Source organism: Lynx canadensis, chromosome F1 (genome assembly GCF_007474595.2).
Source record: "Lynx canadensis isolate LIC74 chromosome F1, mLynCan4.pri.v2, whole genome shotgun sequence".
NCBI lineage: Eukaryota > Metazoa > Chordata > Mammalia > Carnivora > Felidae > Lynx > Lynx canadensis.
In genome coordinates, this window is record NC_044319.2 from 12,399,584 (window position 1) to 12,415,509 (window position 15,926).

The 15,926-nt window shown below is 35.2% G+C and overlaps 1 protein-coding gene across 3 annotated transcripts in view; it reads right to left on the reverse strand.

The window, feature by feature from the left end:
• The window catches only part of KIFAP3 (kinesin associated protein 3), a 161,092-nt gene that overhangs the window by 81,224 nt on the left and 63,942 nt on the right, over window positions 1-15,926 (reverse strand). For all 3 annotated transcript variants that reach the window (XM_030302531.2, XM_030302533.1, XM_030302532.1), the window contains one exon: window positions 14,015-14,177. In XM_030302531.2, the coding sequence (XP_030158391.1) occupies window positions 14,015-14,177 (163 nt within the window). The remainder of the gene's footprint in view (window positions 1-14,014; window positions 14,178-15,926) is intronic.

A 15,926-nucleotide genomic window follows, 5' to 3' on the forward strand; every position in this document is an offset into this window, starting at 1 on the left:
TTTATCTTGCAGTGAAGACAATATGGTCCAGCAATGCTGTGACTGAAATTTGGGTCCTTTTTGAAATGATTCATGTGGAACTGTGAAACAGGCGTGACGATGTGCTACTGAATCTCAGAATCCTAATTTTCCTGCCATAACCAATAAAATTAGTTTCAGCACAAACCAGTCATGTAAATTAGCATGCTCACAACTTTCAAATTTGGAAGAGTCAAAAGTTATACAGCTAGAAATTTAAATCAAGATTTAAATTACAGACCAAACTTTCGCACTAGTTTGTAGTGCTATACATGTCAATGACCTGATGCCTCTGGTGATTAAAGGGCAACTTGAAAAAGATGTCTGGGCTAGTTAACTTTTTTAGCTAACTTGCACAGAGATTCATAAATCACATGTGAATGTGCCTAATGCAAGTTAAGCACATGATGAATATTTATTGAGTGTGAGTTCGATCTTTAGCTATTACTATATTACTATTATATATTTGAAAAGCTACCAACATCTCTAGGTAACACTACGAATTCCTCAGTTTTTTTAGGAAGCATTTTCCTGTCTGCTCATAAATGAACTAAAGAAGTATCCCTAGGCAGGGTAATTTGTGATGCTGGATTCAACATTTGGGTTTTTGGCTTTTTTTTATTTTGTTTATTTGTTTGCTTTTTGGTGGTTTTAAAGTTTCCATTTTAATTCCAGTTAGTTAAGGTACAGTGTTACATTAGTTTTAGGTCTACAATATAATGATTCAATACTTCCATACATCACCCTGTGCTCATCAGGACAAGTGCCCTCCTTAATCCCCATCACCTATTTCGCCCATCCCCCCACCCCTTTCCCTCTGATAACCATCAGTTGGATCTCTACAGTTGAGTTTGTTTCTTGATGTGTCTCTTATTTTTTTCCTTTTGCTTGTCTTGTTTCTTAAATTCCACATATGAGTGAAATCATATGGTATTTGTCTTTCTCTGACTGAATTATTTCGCTTAATATTATTATAACTCTCTAGTTATATCCATGTTGTTGCAAATGGCAAGATTTCATTCTTTTTTATGGTTGGAAAATATTCCACTGTGTGTGGTGTGTGTGTGTGTGTGTTGTGTGTGTGTGTGTGTGTCGTGTTTGTATATGTGTGTATATCTTCTTTATCCATTCATCAATCAATGGACACTTGGACTGCTTCTGTATCTCAGCTATTGTAAATAATGCTGCTATAAACATAGAGGTGCATGTATGGGCTTTTGAATACTTTAAAAGAACAGCATGCTAATCTAAGATCAAACCTGTCTTTTCATCTATTTGAATAGTGCTTCTCAAACTACCTGTGGTTTAGGGTCAAGTTTTTATTTTTCCTCCCATGTGTCAGAGACCAACACTTTTATAATTATACTGAAAACAAAATTAAAGAAAAATATGCAACACAGAAGTTCAAAAAATGTTATACTCAGCAGACATAATATTATATACATAAGTTGCTGTAAATTGTCTAAACTCTGATTCTTAATTTCTGGATTTACTCACTTCAGACAAGTAAAAAACAGTTTATGAATGTGCATTGGTTGGTGGACCATACTTTGAGTTATCACTGTATTAGAAGATTCCTGCCTTGAATCACAAAATTCACTGAAGATATCTGTACCATATAAGTGAAATCCAAGTGCTATTTCAAGGTTTACAACAAACCCCCTACAACCAGGCATAGAATAGTCAAAACTATGAGGTAAGAAGACTTTTTACTGTGCTCATCTTTTTTCATTTAGGGACCATTAACCCTCAAACCTTCTCTTCCTTTTCTTCCACCTTATCATAACTAACGTTTGTATAAGGCCTTTTAGTTATGAAATAAATAGATATCAATTCTCTCATCAGAGTTGCAAAACAATCCCGTCGGATGGATTTTCTAAACAGGACAAAAGGCTCACACCTATTGACTTGCCTCCCAACCAATAAGGGGTGAAGGGAAGGAAGGAGACTCAAGCTCAGTTCTTTTAATGGTCATTCCTTTCATGTGCTCCTTTCATACATTAATCCATCCAACCACCTACCAGATATTTTCTGAGAGCTTACAATGTGCTAGACATTGTTGTAGGCACTGGAAATGTAGGAGTGAATGAGACTGATACAAATCCATATTTTCATGCAGCTTATAGTCTTCGGGACCCAATGGGAATGGTGGTGATAGTGGGTGTGTGGTGAAGACAATAAACAAGATAATTACATGAAAGATAGATCATGTGGTGATTAAGTGCTATGAATAAAAATAAAAGGAAAAAGAGAATAACCTGAGAGCAAAGCCCTTTCATGAGGGAATGAACTGTGCAAACAACTAGAAAAGGACATGCTAGGCAGAAGGAACAGGAAGTGTCAAAGTCATGAGGTAGGTGTGTCATTACATGGTTCAAGGAATAGCATGGAGGCCAATGAGTTTTCAGCAGAAAGAACAAAAACAAGAGTACTAGAAGATGTAGTTACAGAGGTAAGGAGCTGACAGAGAACATATAAATGCTTGTAGGCAATTGTTAGGACTTTGGTTCTTCTCTGGATAGGAAGTCATTGAAGATTTCTGAGCACAGAAATGACACGATTTAACTCAAATTTTAACGTGATCACTCCGTGTGCTGTGTTAAGGAGAGAATGTGGGGCAAGGGTAGAAGCACAAAGACGAGTTAGGATGCTACTGTATTAAGCCAGAAAAGAGAAGATGGGGCTGGCAACAGGGTGGTAGCAGCTATGTTTTGAAGACAGAGCTGACTGCCCAGACAAACTGGATGGAGGGTAAGAGGGAAAAAGAGAAATTAAGGAGAACTTCCCCAGTTTTGGCTGGTTAATTACAAAGTTTCCATTTTATGGAGAGAGAAAAGACTGAAAACAGTGGAAATTATCTTTCTGTTTATATTGGGAGTCGTCCCAATATAATACAATATATTTATAGATGGAGAAAAATTCTATGGACTAAGCCCTGGAAGGTGTTCTAATGTTTAGAGACTGGGGAGATAAGGTAGAAGCAGAAAAGGAGACTGAGAAGGACTGGGAACTTAGGGGAAAAACCAGAAGAGTACTGTGTCCTGGAAAATCAATGAAAAAAGAAGAGGAGAGAAACTACCAAATGTTCACTACTGATGGAGTACTAGGAGTGCTGGGAATTGACCACTGGATTTGGCAATGTAGAGGTCACTGGAACTTGACCACAGTGATGCCGGGGGTGTGTGTATGTGAAAGTCCAACTGGAAAAGATTAAAAAGTGTAGAACAGTGAGGGAGGGGGGAATTGAGATTGGATAGAGAAGAGAGGAGAAAGAGGGAGTGGGATGCAAAGAGCACAGAGCAGACAAGGAGGGATATGAATGCATGCAAAAAGAGAGAAACTGGGAGATAGGAAATGACCGCAATTCTTGAGGCATTCTGCAATAATGGGAAGAAGAGAAATGGGATGGTAGTTGAAAGATGAAAGAGTGAAGTGAGAGTAAAGAAGAATATTAAGATGGAAGATAGTAGCATATTTATATGTCAATGGGAATGATCTTCCAGAGAAGGAAAAATTAATGCAAGGGAGGAGAACTGCTGGAGTAAGAACCTTGAGTAGGTGACAGGGAATGGGATGGAGAGGGAATGTTGGTCAATGATGAGATTAGGAGCAAGTTCATCCAGAATAATGTGAGGGAAGCCAAGTACAGACAGAGGTAGGAGGGTAAGTGTGGCAACAGGAACTCATGGAAGTTTTTCTGACTGCTCCTATAGTGAAATAGGAACAGAACAAGGTAATGAGCCTAGGATGAACATGAGGTATTGGATTTATGAGAAGGTATAGGAATGAAACTCTCACTTAGGAGAGTGGGAGGACCAGATAAAGAAGAAAATGTAGTATGACTGCTGGGCAGCATGAAAAGTCTAGTATTGGTTAATTATCCAGAATGTACTGCATGCTGTTGTCCCTCTGTGCTCAGGGTCTTCCTTTTCCACTCTCCTACATCATGTCATACATTCCACACCCTTCTTCACAAAGCACCAAAGAAAGTGATAAAAATGATTCTAAGATGTGAGTGGCTGAACACTCAAAATGTCTAAAGGGCAAGGCAAGAAATATAATGAAACGTCTACGAGAAAGTAAGGTTTATCTCAGGGGAATGGGAGAGTTTGGATCATGCCTAGAAATCCAAAGATAAAATTAAGAGACTATATTTGGTAAAGCCGAACATGTCTTCTAGCTGGATTTAAGCTGCTAATTTGAGACTCCTGGTGTATTATTACAATCAGGAATGTATGCATTTAACAGGAATTAAAAGCTTTAAAGGAATGCTCTAATTCACTGGTCTTCAAGGTGCAGCCTGAGCATCCCTAAAGGGGATCCCCAAAGTCACACCATTTTTATAACAATACTAATATATTACTTTCCTTTTTAAAATTCACATTTCTTATAAGAGGCTAAGACATATACGAAATAGGATACCACGACAGAGTGTTGAGGGAGCTAGGAGAGCCAGCTGTTGTCTATTAAGCCAGACTTTAAAGAAATTTGCAAAATGAAAAAAAAAAAAAAAAAAGAAATTTGAGAAATATAAAATTATGCTACTCTTGTCACTAATTTTTGTCTTGTTTTGGAAAGAGTTTTCATAACATATTTATGTTAAAGTGTAGCAACTTTGTTATTTTAAGATGAATATTAATTTTTCTCAATTATGAATATAGTAAATATTTCTAGATATAATCTCTAATAAACAAAAGTGCTTTGGAGGTCCTTAATAATTTTTAAGAGTGAAAAGAGTCCTGAGACCAAAGTTTGAAAACTGATGCTCTGTAACCACTGAATTCCTACAGTCTCCTGATAAACAGGGAAAACTTACAAAATAGCAGAGAAACTGTGGGAAGTGAGGATTGCCTATAATTTATAGGTAGCTATCTAATCTGTTTAACCACTAGGCTGGCTATGACTATTCCATTTTTGTTTTAACAAATGCAAAATTTCATATATGTAGGATGAGACCTACACATTTTATGTATGTGTTTATTCCCTTGAGTTTAAGTCCCTTTGAAAATCAAGTTAAAAATTGAAAAGCTGACAGGAAAACTTGGAACATTACTCACTTTAAAATACATATCAATATCATTCAAAAAGGAAAAAGAATACTGTAAATAAACTCAAAATTGTTCAAAAGAGTTTACCAGTGAAATACGGTAGTTTTTTTTTAAATATTGATTATGCATTCTGTAATAAAGTATCTCTCCCATTATGTGATGTTTAAAGCTTTCTGTACAAACTATTTCATGATGAACTAGGTAGGCTCTCCCAAAGAATGCACTTCAGTTGGGGATTTATGCTTGCTCCTTTACTTAACATCATCCCCAAGCACATCAAGCAGTACTTATTAGCTTATGAATCATCGGAGCCAGAGCAACTGAGAGGTGCAAAAACATTTGTCTGGTGCATCAGATGAAAAGCTAGGAACATTTAGTTTTCAAGTCACTTTTGAAACACTATCAGTGCATTCTCCAGGAAACTGAAGAACACACTATGACGAAGCATTTCCTTGCCAACTCCCAACCCAGGATATTCTGACATAAGGAAGCACTCTTGAGACACATCAAGGTCAAATGGCTTAAGAACTTATGACAGAGAATTTTTTTATAATGATTTGATTCTTAGATGAGCCAAAAATCTCTAAACATTTAAAAAAAAAAAATATATCATAAAAAACCTGACTGAACTAACAATTGGCTAAATAAAGCCAAACTTTCTAGGTCCAATTCAATTTGCATATAATCACATTTGCGGAAACCCCCGGCTATGACAGGTCTCCCAGATGGTAATATGAAGTTTCTACGCCTAAGAAATTATGTGTCAAGCATGGGAATGAATAACACTGAAAAGATTTTATAACTGATACTGAAATAGTAAGCAGAGATAAGTTTAGGATCCTTTATGAAATCTTAGGAAAGTAACTATCAAAAATGAAGTAAGAATGGAATAATTTTGGTGGCATTTAAAAAAAACAAAGGGATACTTAGATACAAGGGTTCTCATGGATCCAAACAAAAATTTTGAAACATTTTTTAACCATCGGGCTGGCTGTGACTAGTCCATTTTTGTTTTAACAAATGCAAAAATTCATATATGTAGGATGAGACCTACACATTTTATAAGGTTTATTCCCTTGAGGGAACTTCTATGCCTAGCAAAGGATCAAAACTATTCAAACAAATCAATTTCAGGAAAAGTGGAGAAAGAAAATTTTAAATAATGATTTCTAAAATTCTTTATTAATTCATTTTTTGTGTCCCTGATGTCAAAAGAAAAGCTAAATTCAAAATCCCTAAATGAAATGCTTTATATGACAATATTTTTAAATAATTTTTGGTTTTACTGAGTAACATTTCACTCAGCCTCACATGGCGAAACAAATGAGCTATAACAAAACTTCTCTGCCTTTAAAAGTAAGTCAAATCACAAAATCTTCCTCAATTACATTTTTTTTCTCAGTTATTCAGCAATTCTGACAACAGCAGGGGTCGCAATGTACTAGTTAAATGTTTCAGGATGCAAGAGAAGGGGATTAAATGTTCATATAGCACAGCTTTATTAGACCCTGAAAGATTCATGATTCATTGTACTCTAGTTAAAATAATCTATCATTAAATATAAAAAGATTTTTCAGTTATGGGGTCCCCAAATAATAGTAAAGAAAACCTACTTAAAATCTGATAGCATTTCCAGTTGAAACAACATCCCTTAAAAATCACTTCTGAAAAGTTCTCCACATGTGTAGCCCTACAAAAGTGGCTTTACATTTTTTGCATCTTTTAAAAAATAAACAATTTCTATACATAAAATAGGTAACTCTTTAATTCAGTCCTCTATCAACCTGAACTGAGTTTCTTTCTAATAAAAAACCAACCTGACCACTCATGTTCTACTCTATGCTCTTTAATTCCTTCTCCGTGATTACAATGAAGAAAATGTACTCCAAATTCTTCAAATACTTGATTTACAAAAGGTTTTTTCCATTAAAAAAAATTTCAATTCCATGGAATCACTCCCATCACTACTTGCCAAGAATAACCTAGAAGAATTTAGATAATCTACTGTTCAACACACAAAAAATCCAGCAGAGACAGTGATTAAGATTTCTGAACATTTGATGGGAAAGAAATCTAATCACTTTCCCATAGTTCAATGTTTTCCAAATGAATGTCAAATCAATCAGAACACAAAATTAATATAAGTCATAAGTAGAATAAACAATGAACAGAAAATAAATAGAAAATACAGTTCACTGCACACAGAAATGGTAAATACTGCTTTGTGAACATTTTTAAAAATTACGTATGTTAAAATCTGTAATAGATGTAAGAAGTAAAATGTAATGTATATAAATATACACATATGGATATATACACATGCATATATATATCACATACACATGTGAGTATTAGGTTGTAGTGTAAACTATACTATAGATTCGGGTAAAGATGTTTGAAAGTCATTGCTCTATACTAATTATATCCTATCCCTTTAAAATCTATGCTCTGTGTAATGCTTCCTTACTACAATTTCTATATAATTGTAGTGGCCAAAGACCAGAGATATTAAATATATCACTGAATTGCTCAATTGAGAAATTTAGTTTATTGTGTTAGGAGTTAATGATTTATTTTTCCACACAAGTAACATATACATTAACAAGTATAAAAATGACTATTCTATTATTAATAGCTTATCAGCAAATCATTTATACACTCAATGCAATTTCTTTGGACACAGCAGAGAGAACAAGCAAAATAGGTTTCTTCACAGTTAAAAGAAATGTTACAAAGTCTGCAATAAACCTTACTAAGAGGAGTGTGTTACTGGGAAGAGAACCCTTTGGGCATTCATTTGGAATTCATTTTTAACAAAATATACACTTCAAATAAGCTCAGTTGTCAGTTTCCAAGACCACAAGAGATTAGAAAATATCATTAGAGAGAGGAAAATTGCTGCTATAGAATTGCTTCTGGAACAGAAGAAATGAGAAGTGACAGCTAAAAATAAGAGGGGAAAACAGAAAACCTGTACATAAAAAATTTAAATACATGGAATTCTCAGGCCATTTAGTAAGGGGAAATAGTTGAGCACAGTAATATTTACATTCCTGTATAATAAATTATCTTGACTCAATGATTAAAAAAACTCATATAGCAGGTGAACGCAGGTACTCTGGTTCCAAAGCCCATCGTACTAACCACCACACTATACTTCTCAAAAAAATTTAAATTACGTTTATGGTATTAAAAGTACATTTAAGGGGCGCCTGGGTGGCGCAGTCGGTTAAGCGTCCGACTTCAGCCAGGTCACGATCTCGCGGTCCATGAGTTCGAGCCCCGCGTCAGGCTCTGGGCTGATGGCTCGGAGCCTGGAGTCTGTTTCCGATTCTGTGTCTCCCTCTCTCTCTGCCCCTCCCCTGTTCATGCTCTGTCTCTCTCTGTCCCAAAAATAAATAAACGTTGAAAAAAAAAAAATTTTTTTTAAAAAAAAAAGTACATTTAAGAAAACATTTATGAAAAGAAACATGTAATCAATTTTAAAGAACTTTATATAAAATGATTAAATACCCTTAATGTTATAAGCTGAGAAAACTTTCTTATCAGAAAGACCCATTCCTTGGATATCTATAGTTTGTATTCTATATAATTTCCTAACACTGTACTCTTATTTAACCTTTCCTTATTAACATGCATTATTATCTATATACTGAAGATGAAAAAATGGACACATAGGTTAAATAATTTACACAGTATCACATAGCTAATAACAGATGAAGCCAATATTCAAAGTCATATAGTATGGCTCCAGAATTCTAGCTTTTAATTAATGTGCTCTGTGGTACTATAGTAGTTAGATACACTACATATGGTAGTATTGCTATAATGTCTCAGGATGTTTTTTTTAACAGATTCTGGTAATCCTGGAAACTCAGCTAAAATAAAATTCAGAAGTGCCTGGCTGGCTCAGTCAGCACAGAATGTGACTCCTGATCTCAGGATTGTGAGTTTGAGCCTCAACATGTGCATAGAGATTACTTAAAGAAAAATCTGGGGCGCCTGGGTGGCTCAGTCGGTTGAGCGTCCGACTTTGGCTCAGGTCATGATCTCACAGTTCGTGAGTTTGAGCCCCACATCGGGCTCTGTGCTGACAGCTCAGAGCCTGGAGCCTGCTTTGAATTCAGTGTCTCCCTCTATCTCTGCCCCTCCCCCACTCACACTCTGTCTCTTTCTCTCTCTCTCTCTCTCAAAAATAAACATTAAAAAATAAAAAATAAAAATAAAAATCTGAAAAAATAAGTAAAAGAAAATTCAGAAAAACTGGAAAATACCTTTCAGGATTGTTAGGTTGCTAACGCACCAATATTCTAGTTCTAATCCTTCCAAACATTTGCCAACCCCTTAAAGTTCGGCATGGCCATGTGACTTGCTGTTACCAGTGCCAAGTGTAAGCAAAAATTATATTTGTCAGTTCAGAGTGGAAGTCTTCAAGAGAAGTTTACAACTCTGCATTTTCTCTTTCTCTCTTTCCTGGTGCCATGGTGACCCAGAGATTCTGTTAGTCTTGGTCTCTGATGGTGACATGGACCAACACTTTCTACTCACTTATTATGGATATGTAATACGAGGAAGAGGTAAATCTTTGATGTGTCTTAAGGTACTGGGATCTTAAGGTTGTTTATTAATAATCATAGCCTTGTCTTCCACTAATACAGTTGACAGGTTTTTCGTGGGAAGTGATAAATAAAAGGGTCATTTTTGGACGATGATAAATACAAACAATTATAAAGTTTACAAAATGGTTATGTTCTAAAAACTCATACTGAAATCAGTTATTTGGAATTTGAAATGCTTTTTTTCCTCATAGGCTCACCTTATAAAAGGCCCACAGAAGCTTATTTAACTCATAATTTAAATGAAAAAGTAGAAGACAACAGTGTCTTTAAAATAATTAAAAGAATGTATGATACGTAAACAGATGTAAACCTGTATATTCTAAATACTTATAGGCATCCTGAAGCATTTTCCAGAAGCTGAAGTCACTGTTCTCTAGTATATTTTAATTTCTCTTCAATATGTACATTTTCTCCCTTTCCTTGATCCTGGAATATCAGTAGATATTCTCTTTTGTTTACTATGTATGATTGCCATTGCTCCCATGGCTTGTAAGTGGAGAATGAAAAGGTGGAACTAAACAAAGTTATTAAGCAAAAGATACATGGACATTTGAAAAGAAAGAAATTGCGTAGGTTAAAATTCAATACCTTGTGAGCAGTGAACAAAAAGGGAAAAAAAGATGGGACATAATCTTTACCTAAAGAGGAAGGATTTTAGAGCCTACTTATTAGTCCTCAGATCAAAGTTGTCATGAGTTTACAAAGTATACTGATTCCCCATATGGCAAAAAAGTTGAGCTGTACCCAAATTTCCGTCCACTTTTAACAATTATTCAAATCACAACACCATTCCATATTTTTTTCAATTTGTTCTCCCAGAAAATTTTTGTGGCTGTTCTTGTGAGGATTTAACTATCAACCTATTTTATTTATCATACAAATGTAAGCCAAGAAGTTATGAAGGTAAGCTACCCATAAGCATCTCAACAAAATCATTCTGCTTTTAATCTGTTTTTACAGATAACAGAGGTAGAAATTTTTCAGATCTTCTACTTCTACCTATGTAATGCAAGATTTGAATAATACTAGCTTTTTACTTTCCTTGGTGTAGTAAAATCCGATGTCTTAGGAATTCATGATATTTCAAAGAAAATAACGAAGTAACAACACTTTGAAAGAATAACTCAAACAAGGTAAACACTTTTCAGTTGCTCTTCCTACTCAAAACCTCATCTCTGAAGCATGAAGAGTCCTAGATTATCATGGCTTCTCAGTAACGGCCTAAACTTGATACACTTTTTATGTATTTGTCAAAAAATAAACCCATTTCTCTGGCTGTTATGTCTCCTTTGGTGGTTTCCTCTTCCCACTTTTCTTCTATAAGGTAAGTGTTCCTTTTTTAACCCTCACCCCTCCGGACCTATAGACCTATGTTTCTACTTGTCTCCAAAATGTCTCACACTGAATCTATTGCTAGCTTCCTCAAACTACTTCCCTCACACTTCTCTTTTTCTGTCCCTGGCACTAGACTTCTAACAGTCATGGGGTATGAATTCTTCCTATCATCACCTACATTCAAAAAGCATGTCACATTAAGTCTACCTGTAATACGTATTTCTTTTGCCTCACATCTGACATACTACCTCTTTCCTAGTCCATGTTTTCTGTACTTCTGGTCTTGCTGTTACAATAGACTATTATGCTCTTCTGCAGACTCTAGTTCTAGTCCATCCAATAGAATAATGCCAGATTAATTTCTCTAGAGCAGTACTCTGTGACCCAACTAGTTTAAAAACCTGCAATGATTCCCACCATCAGCTAAATTCAGTATAACTTATTAGCATAGTCTTAACCTTCATAATACCACATAAGAACATAAACCCCATTTATTTTCAAAGTTATCTCCTACTATCTTCTTAGTTATTGTTCCTCACACTGGCTTAGCACCATCTATGCCTTAGGTAATGTTGGTCACTTTACTTGAAATACTTTCAGCCTCTATTCTTCTTCCTTTATAAACATCACCTTGGTTAAAGTCAACGTGCATCTCAAATGGCATTTTGCCGATGAAGGACCAGTAAGGAAACATTCTCTCTTTTGAATTTCAACATATCCATAGATTGAAAAATATTCTCCTATAGTGCTTAACACTGGGTTTTGCCATAGTAGATCTTCAACATTTTACTGCATTGAAATTGAATCAAACCGCACACATCCCAGGAGAGTAAAAATAAATAAGCTACCTAGTTTGTCAATAAAGACATAATACCTATTTGAAGGTATTTGTATTCAGATCAAGGTAAGTCAGCAACACTTATAGAATGTCCACTTTAAGTAATGATGATGATGGTGATGATGGTAAAAAAATGATTGATAGCTAATTTTAAGAAGATACTATGTGTCAAGTACTATTTTAAGCACTCCGTAATACAATACCTCATTTAAGCTTCAAAAGAACTTTAAGTTGGTTATAATTATTATCCCCATCTTAGAGATGGACAAAAACTGGGTCAGAGTTTGGGTACCTTGCCCAACACAACATAGTTAGAAGTAAAGACAGCCATAATTCTAATAAGACAATCTGACTCCAGAAATCGAGCTCTAGAAGAGATGAAAGAAATTATTTTATTAAATGCTATATCTCATATCACAAAATTTACTATTTGTTAATAAAATATAGACTGCGTATCCTGTTCATAATTTCCCCCAAATCTCTCTTAAATCATTTATTTCATAAAAGTAGGTCACTAAATACAGAATAAACCAAATAGCCTATGAACTCCTTCAGGACAAGAAATATAACTTACTCATCTGCATACACTGAGAATCTAACCTAATATCTGATACATAATTCTGCTAGATTCATGCTAGATAAAGGATTACATGAATTAAATCCAAAGTGCCATCAATTTTACTTTTCAAGTTTTCCTGTTTCCTTGTTAAATGTATTGCTTTGGTTCCACAAAAGCAATTTTTGAAAGTGCTTCTCAACGGAGTTCCTTCTACACTGATAAAAGTCCTATGCAATATTTGTGGACTGGTCAATAGGCCAAATGTTCTTGGACTGACTGGTGAAAGGTTTTCCTATTCTGAGAAAAGGATTAAGAAATAAGTTTCCTGAAAACTTCCTTTATTTTAAGGGGAGTTGCAGAATTGGATTTTCTACTTAATCATGGTCTACTTAATATACTACACAGTGTAGTTTAATGTAGTAGTTAAGAAATCCAACTTTGGCAACAGACACAACTGAGGTTGAATGTGGGCTGTGCCTTTTATTAGTTGTGTAGATGTGAGTAAAGATCTCAGGGATTCCACGAGATAATGTAAAGAAAACACAAAACAAATGACTGGCACAGTAAACATTCAATATAAATGTTATTGCTAGTATTATAAAGAAAATAATGATATCAGTGAGAGACTAGATTCATAGATATTAGACAGCTAAGAATAAACTTAATTTTAAATCATTCTCTTCTATTACACTACTAGTGGTTAACAGTTAAAAAAATATTTGAAAACAAGGAGAAAGCAAAAAAAAAAAAAAAAAAAAAAAAAAAAAAGAAGAAACCGCAGTGCTGAACAAGGAACGGAGTCTTAAAAGATGGGTAAGAATTGTGCTTTCTGGTTAAAAAACACAATGGCATTCCAGGTAGAGAAAAAAGCAGGTGGACAAGTACTTAGGTATAAAGAGCTTGTTTAGAGAACTGTATAGTTCAGTATAATATATGTTCAATATATGTTACATGTGCAGTATAAACATAATAAAGTATCTGTTGGGGAGTAGCAAGTACCTATGAAGACAGACATTGAACAGATCATAAAGGACTTTTTAATCCTCTTCCAAGAAGCCTTATGTGTGAGCATTAAGAGTTAATTATTCAATCTATCTTTGCTATATAGTTATCTTGCTAACAGTTAAAAGAAAACAATGTATTATTAGCTAAATGTGCCAATGCAATATTTTCTAACCCATGCTATTAAAAAAATGCCCTTTTCAACTTAATGACAAAAAGGCTCCACAAATTTGTGCATTCAAAAGCAATATTTTAACAGTATGGCAGAATGCAAGAATTAAATGATACCTGCTTTTAAAAATATTAAAGAGAAAGTAATTTTTCCTTCTTGCTTTCTTGGTAGTACTTTTATCTTTTCACTTTCACATGGGCAAATGAAGTCAGAGTTAAAAGTTTCTATTCCTTCATTCTATAGCACCATGGAAATCCTGGCTCACATCATTTTTCATTCATTCTGCTTATTTTTAGTATTGAGTTCCCAATCAAAGAACATATACAGAATGATTTTTGCTCAGCAGACTTCAACACAGAGCTCAATTTTCCAATGGTGTTGGAAATTCCAAGCAACCCCATCATTAGATTTTAAAAGACATACCTAGGAGTGCAGTGAGTTTGGGAAGCAGTCCAACTTGTACCATCTTATTCCTCAGTCCTGTGTCAAAGGATAAGTTGAGTAAAAGTCGTAAGGTGATATTCAGCAGATCTTCATGTTCACAGGGTATCATTTTTACCAGTTTTTCAACAATATCCATTTCCACCTATGTAATACATAATACAAATGCAGTGAGATTCAGTTGTACAATACGACAAAAAGATTGCAAATAATTATTTTTTACCCTTAGGTATATCTATTTTATAATTATGTGTTAATCTGTTTACTCATTTTAATCTATAAACTTTTGTAAAATCACACTTCTGAGGAGGAAACACATATCTACATTATCCCATCCTTCCTTCACTTAAGAGTGTCAACTGAAGCCAAATTACACTGAGACTTTGAAAACACATTCTTGAATGCCACCTACAAAGTGCCAGGCCCTGTGCTAGATCAAACAAGATCATGTCTTAGCCTTTAAGGATTCCACAGTCTAAAAACAGAGCAGACAAATAAACAAATAATTAAAATACAATGTAATAGGGGTGCCTGGGTGGCTTTAGTCGCTTAAGCGTCTGACTCTTGACCTCGGCTCAGGTCATGATCTCAGGGTCGTGAGACAAGCCCCAGTCAGGCTCCGCGCTGGGCATAAAGCCTGCTTGAGATTCTCTTTCTCCCTCTCTCTCTCTGTACCTCCCCCTCTTGTAAGTACATGTGCACATGCTGTTTCTAAAGAAACAAACAAAAACAAAAACCAATATAAAAATGGAATGCATGAAGTCTTCTTGAAGCAACATGGAAAGAATACCAAGCTATCTAGAAGAGTAGAAAAGACTTCAATTAGGATAAAGTTTTTAAAACTGTCTAATAATTTACTCTCTGGTTAAGAAAGGCAATGGAGATCCAGGTAGAAAAGCTAGTGGCTAGACACTTAGGCATAAAATAGCTTATTTGGGGCACTGCAAGTGCTTTGGTATGGACATAGTATAAAATATAAGTTGGGGAATGGCAGGAGCCTATTAAATAGATGTTGAACAAATCACAAAAAACTTTTAGTGCTAAGAAGAATGCTTTGAATGATTTTAAGTCCAGAGGGTGATGTAGTCAGACTAGTAGCATAAAGATCAATATATAAATACATACATACATATATACACATATGCATACACAGAATAGGACACAAACAAATGAGTAAGGGACATCATGTAAGGATAGTCTGCAATAGGTAGAGATCGAAAGCAGGCACTTAAGAATATCTTGCAGTAGACAAGTGAGAGGTGATTGGAGTCTGAATCAAAGAAAGGACAATGAGGTTGAAGAGGAAATAATTTGAGAGATGTTTGGGAGATATGGTCAAAGCATCTGAATGAGAAGTGAAGTAGAAGCACTGAAGATGACTTTCAGGTTTGTGTCCTGGTCAATGTGACAGGGGTCCCCAAGAGTACCCCAATGTTCAGTAATTTGCTGAAGGACTCACAGGACTCAGCATACAGTCACCTTGACAGTGAATGTCATTTGTTATTATGAAAGGAGGCAAAGCAAAATCATAAAAGGGAAAAGGCACATGGAGGCAAAGTCCAGAGGTGTAAATTTCCTAGAATCCTCTCCCCACACAGTCATCCAGGATGTGCTTCAATATTGAAATGAGGCTAAAACTCAGTGCCCAAGGTTTTTATTGGGGGCTGGTCACACAGGAACCCTATGCCAGCACAAACTAAAATTCTAGATTCCCAGAAGGAAAGCAGGTGTTTAGTAAAAACCACATTGCTTGTGCAAACAGTTTAGGCACAGTAAACGACCCTTATCAGTTAGGGAACAGTGGAAACACGCCTGAAATCCAAGTTCCCAGATGCCAGCCACGGGTCAGCCTTGTGCGAAGGCCTATCTAAGGAGAGCAATCCCAAGCCCTTTT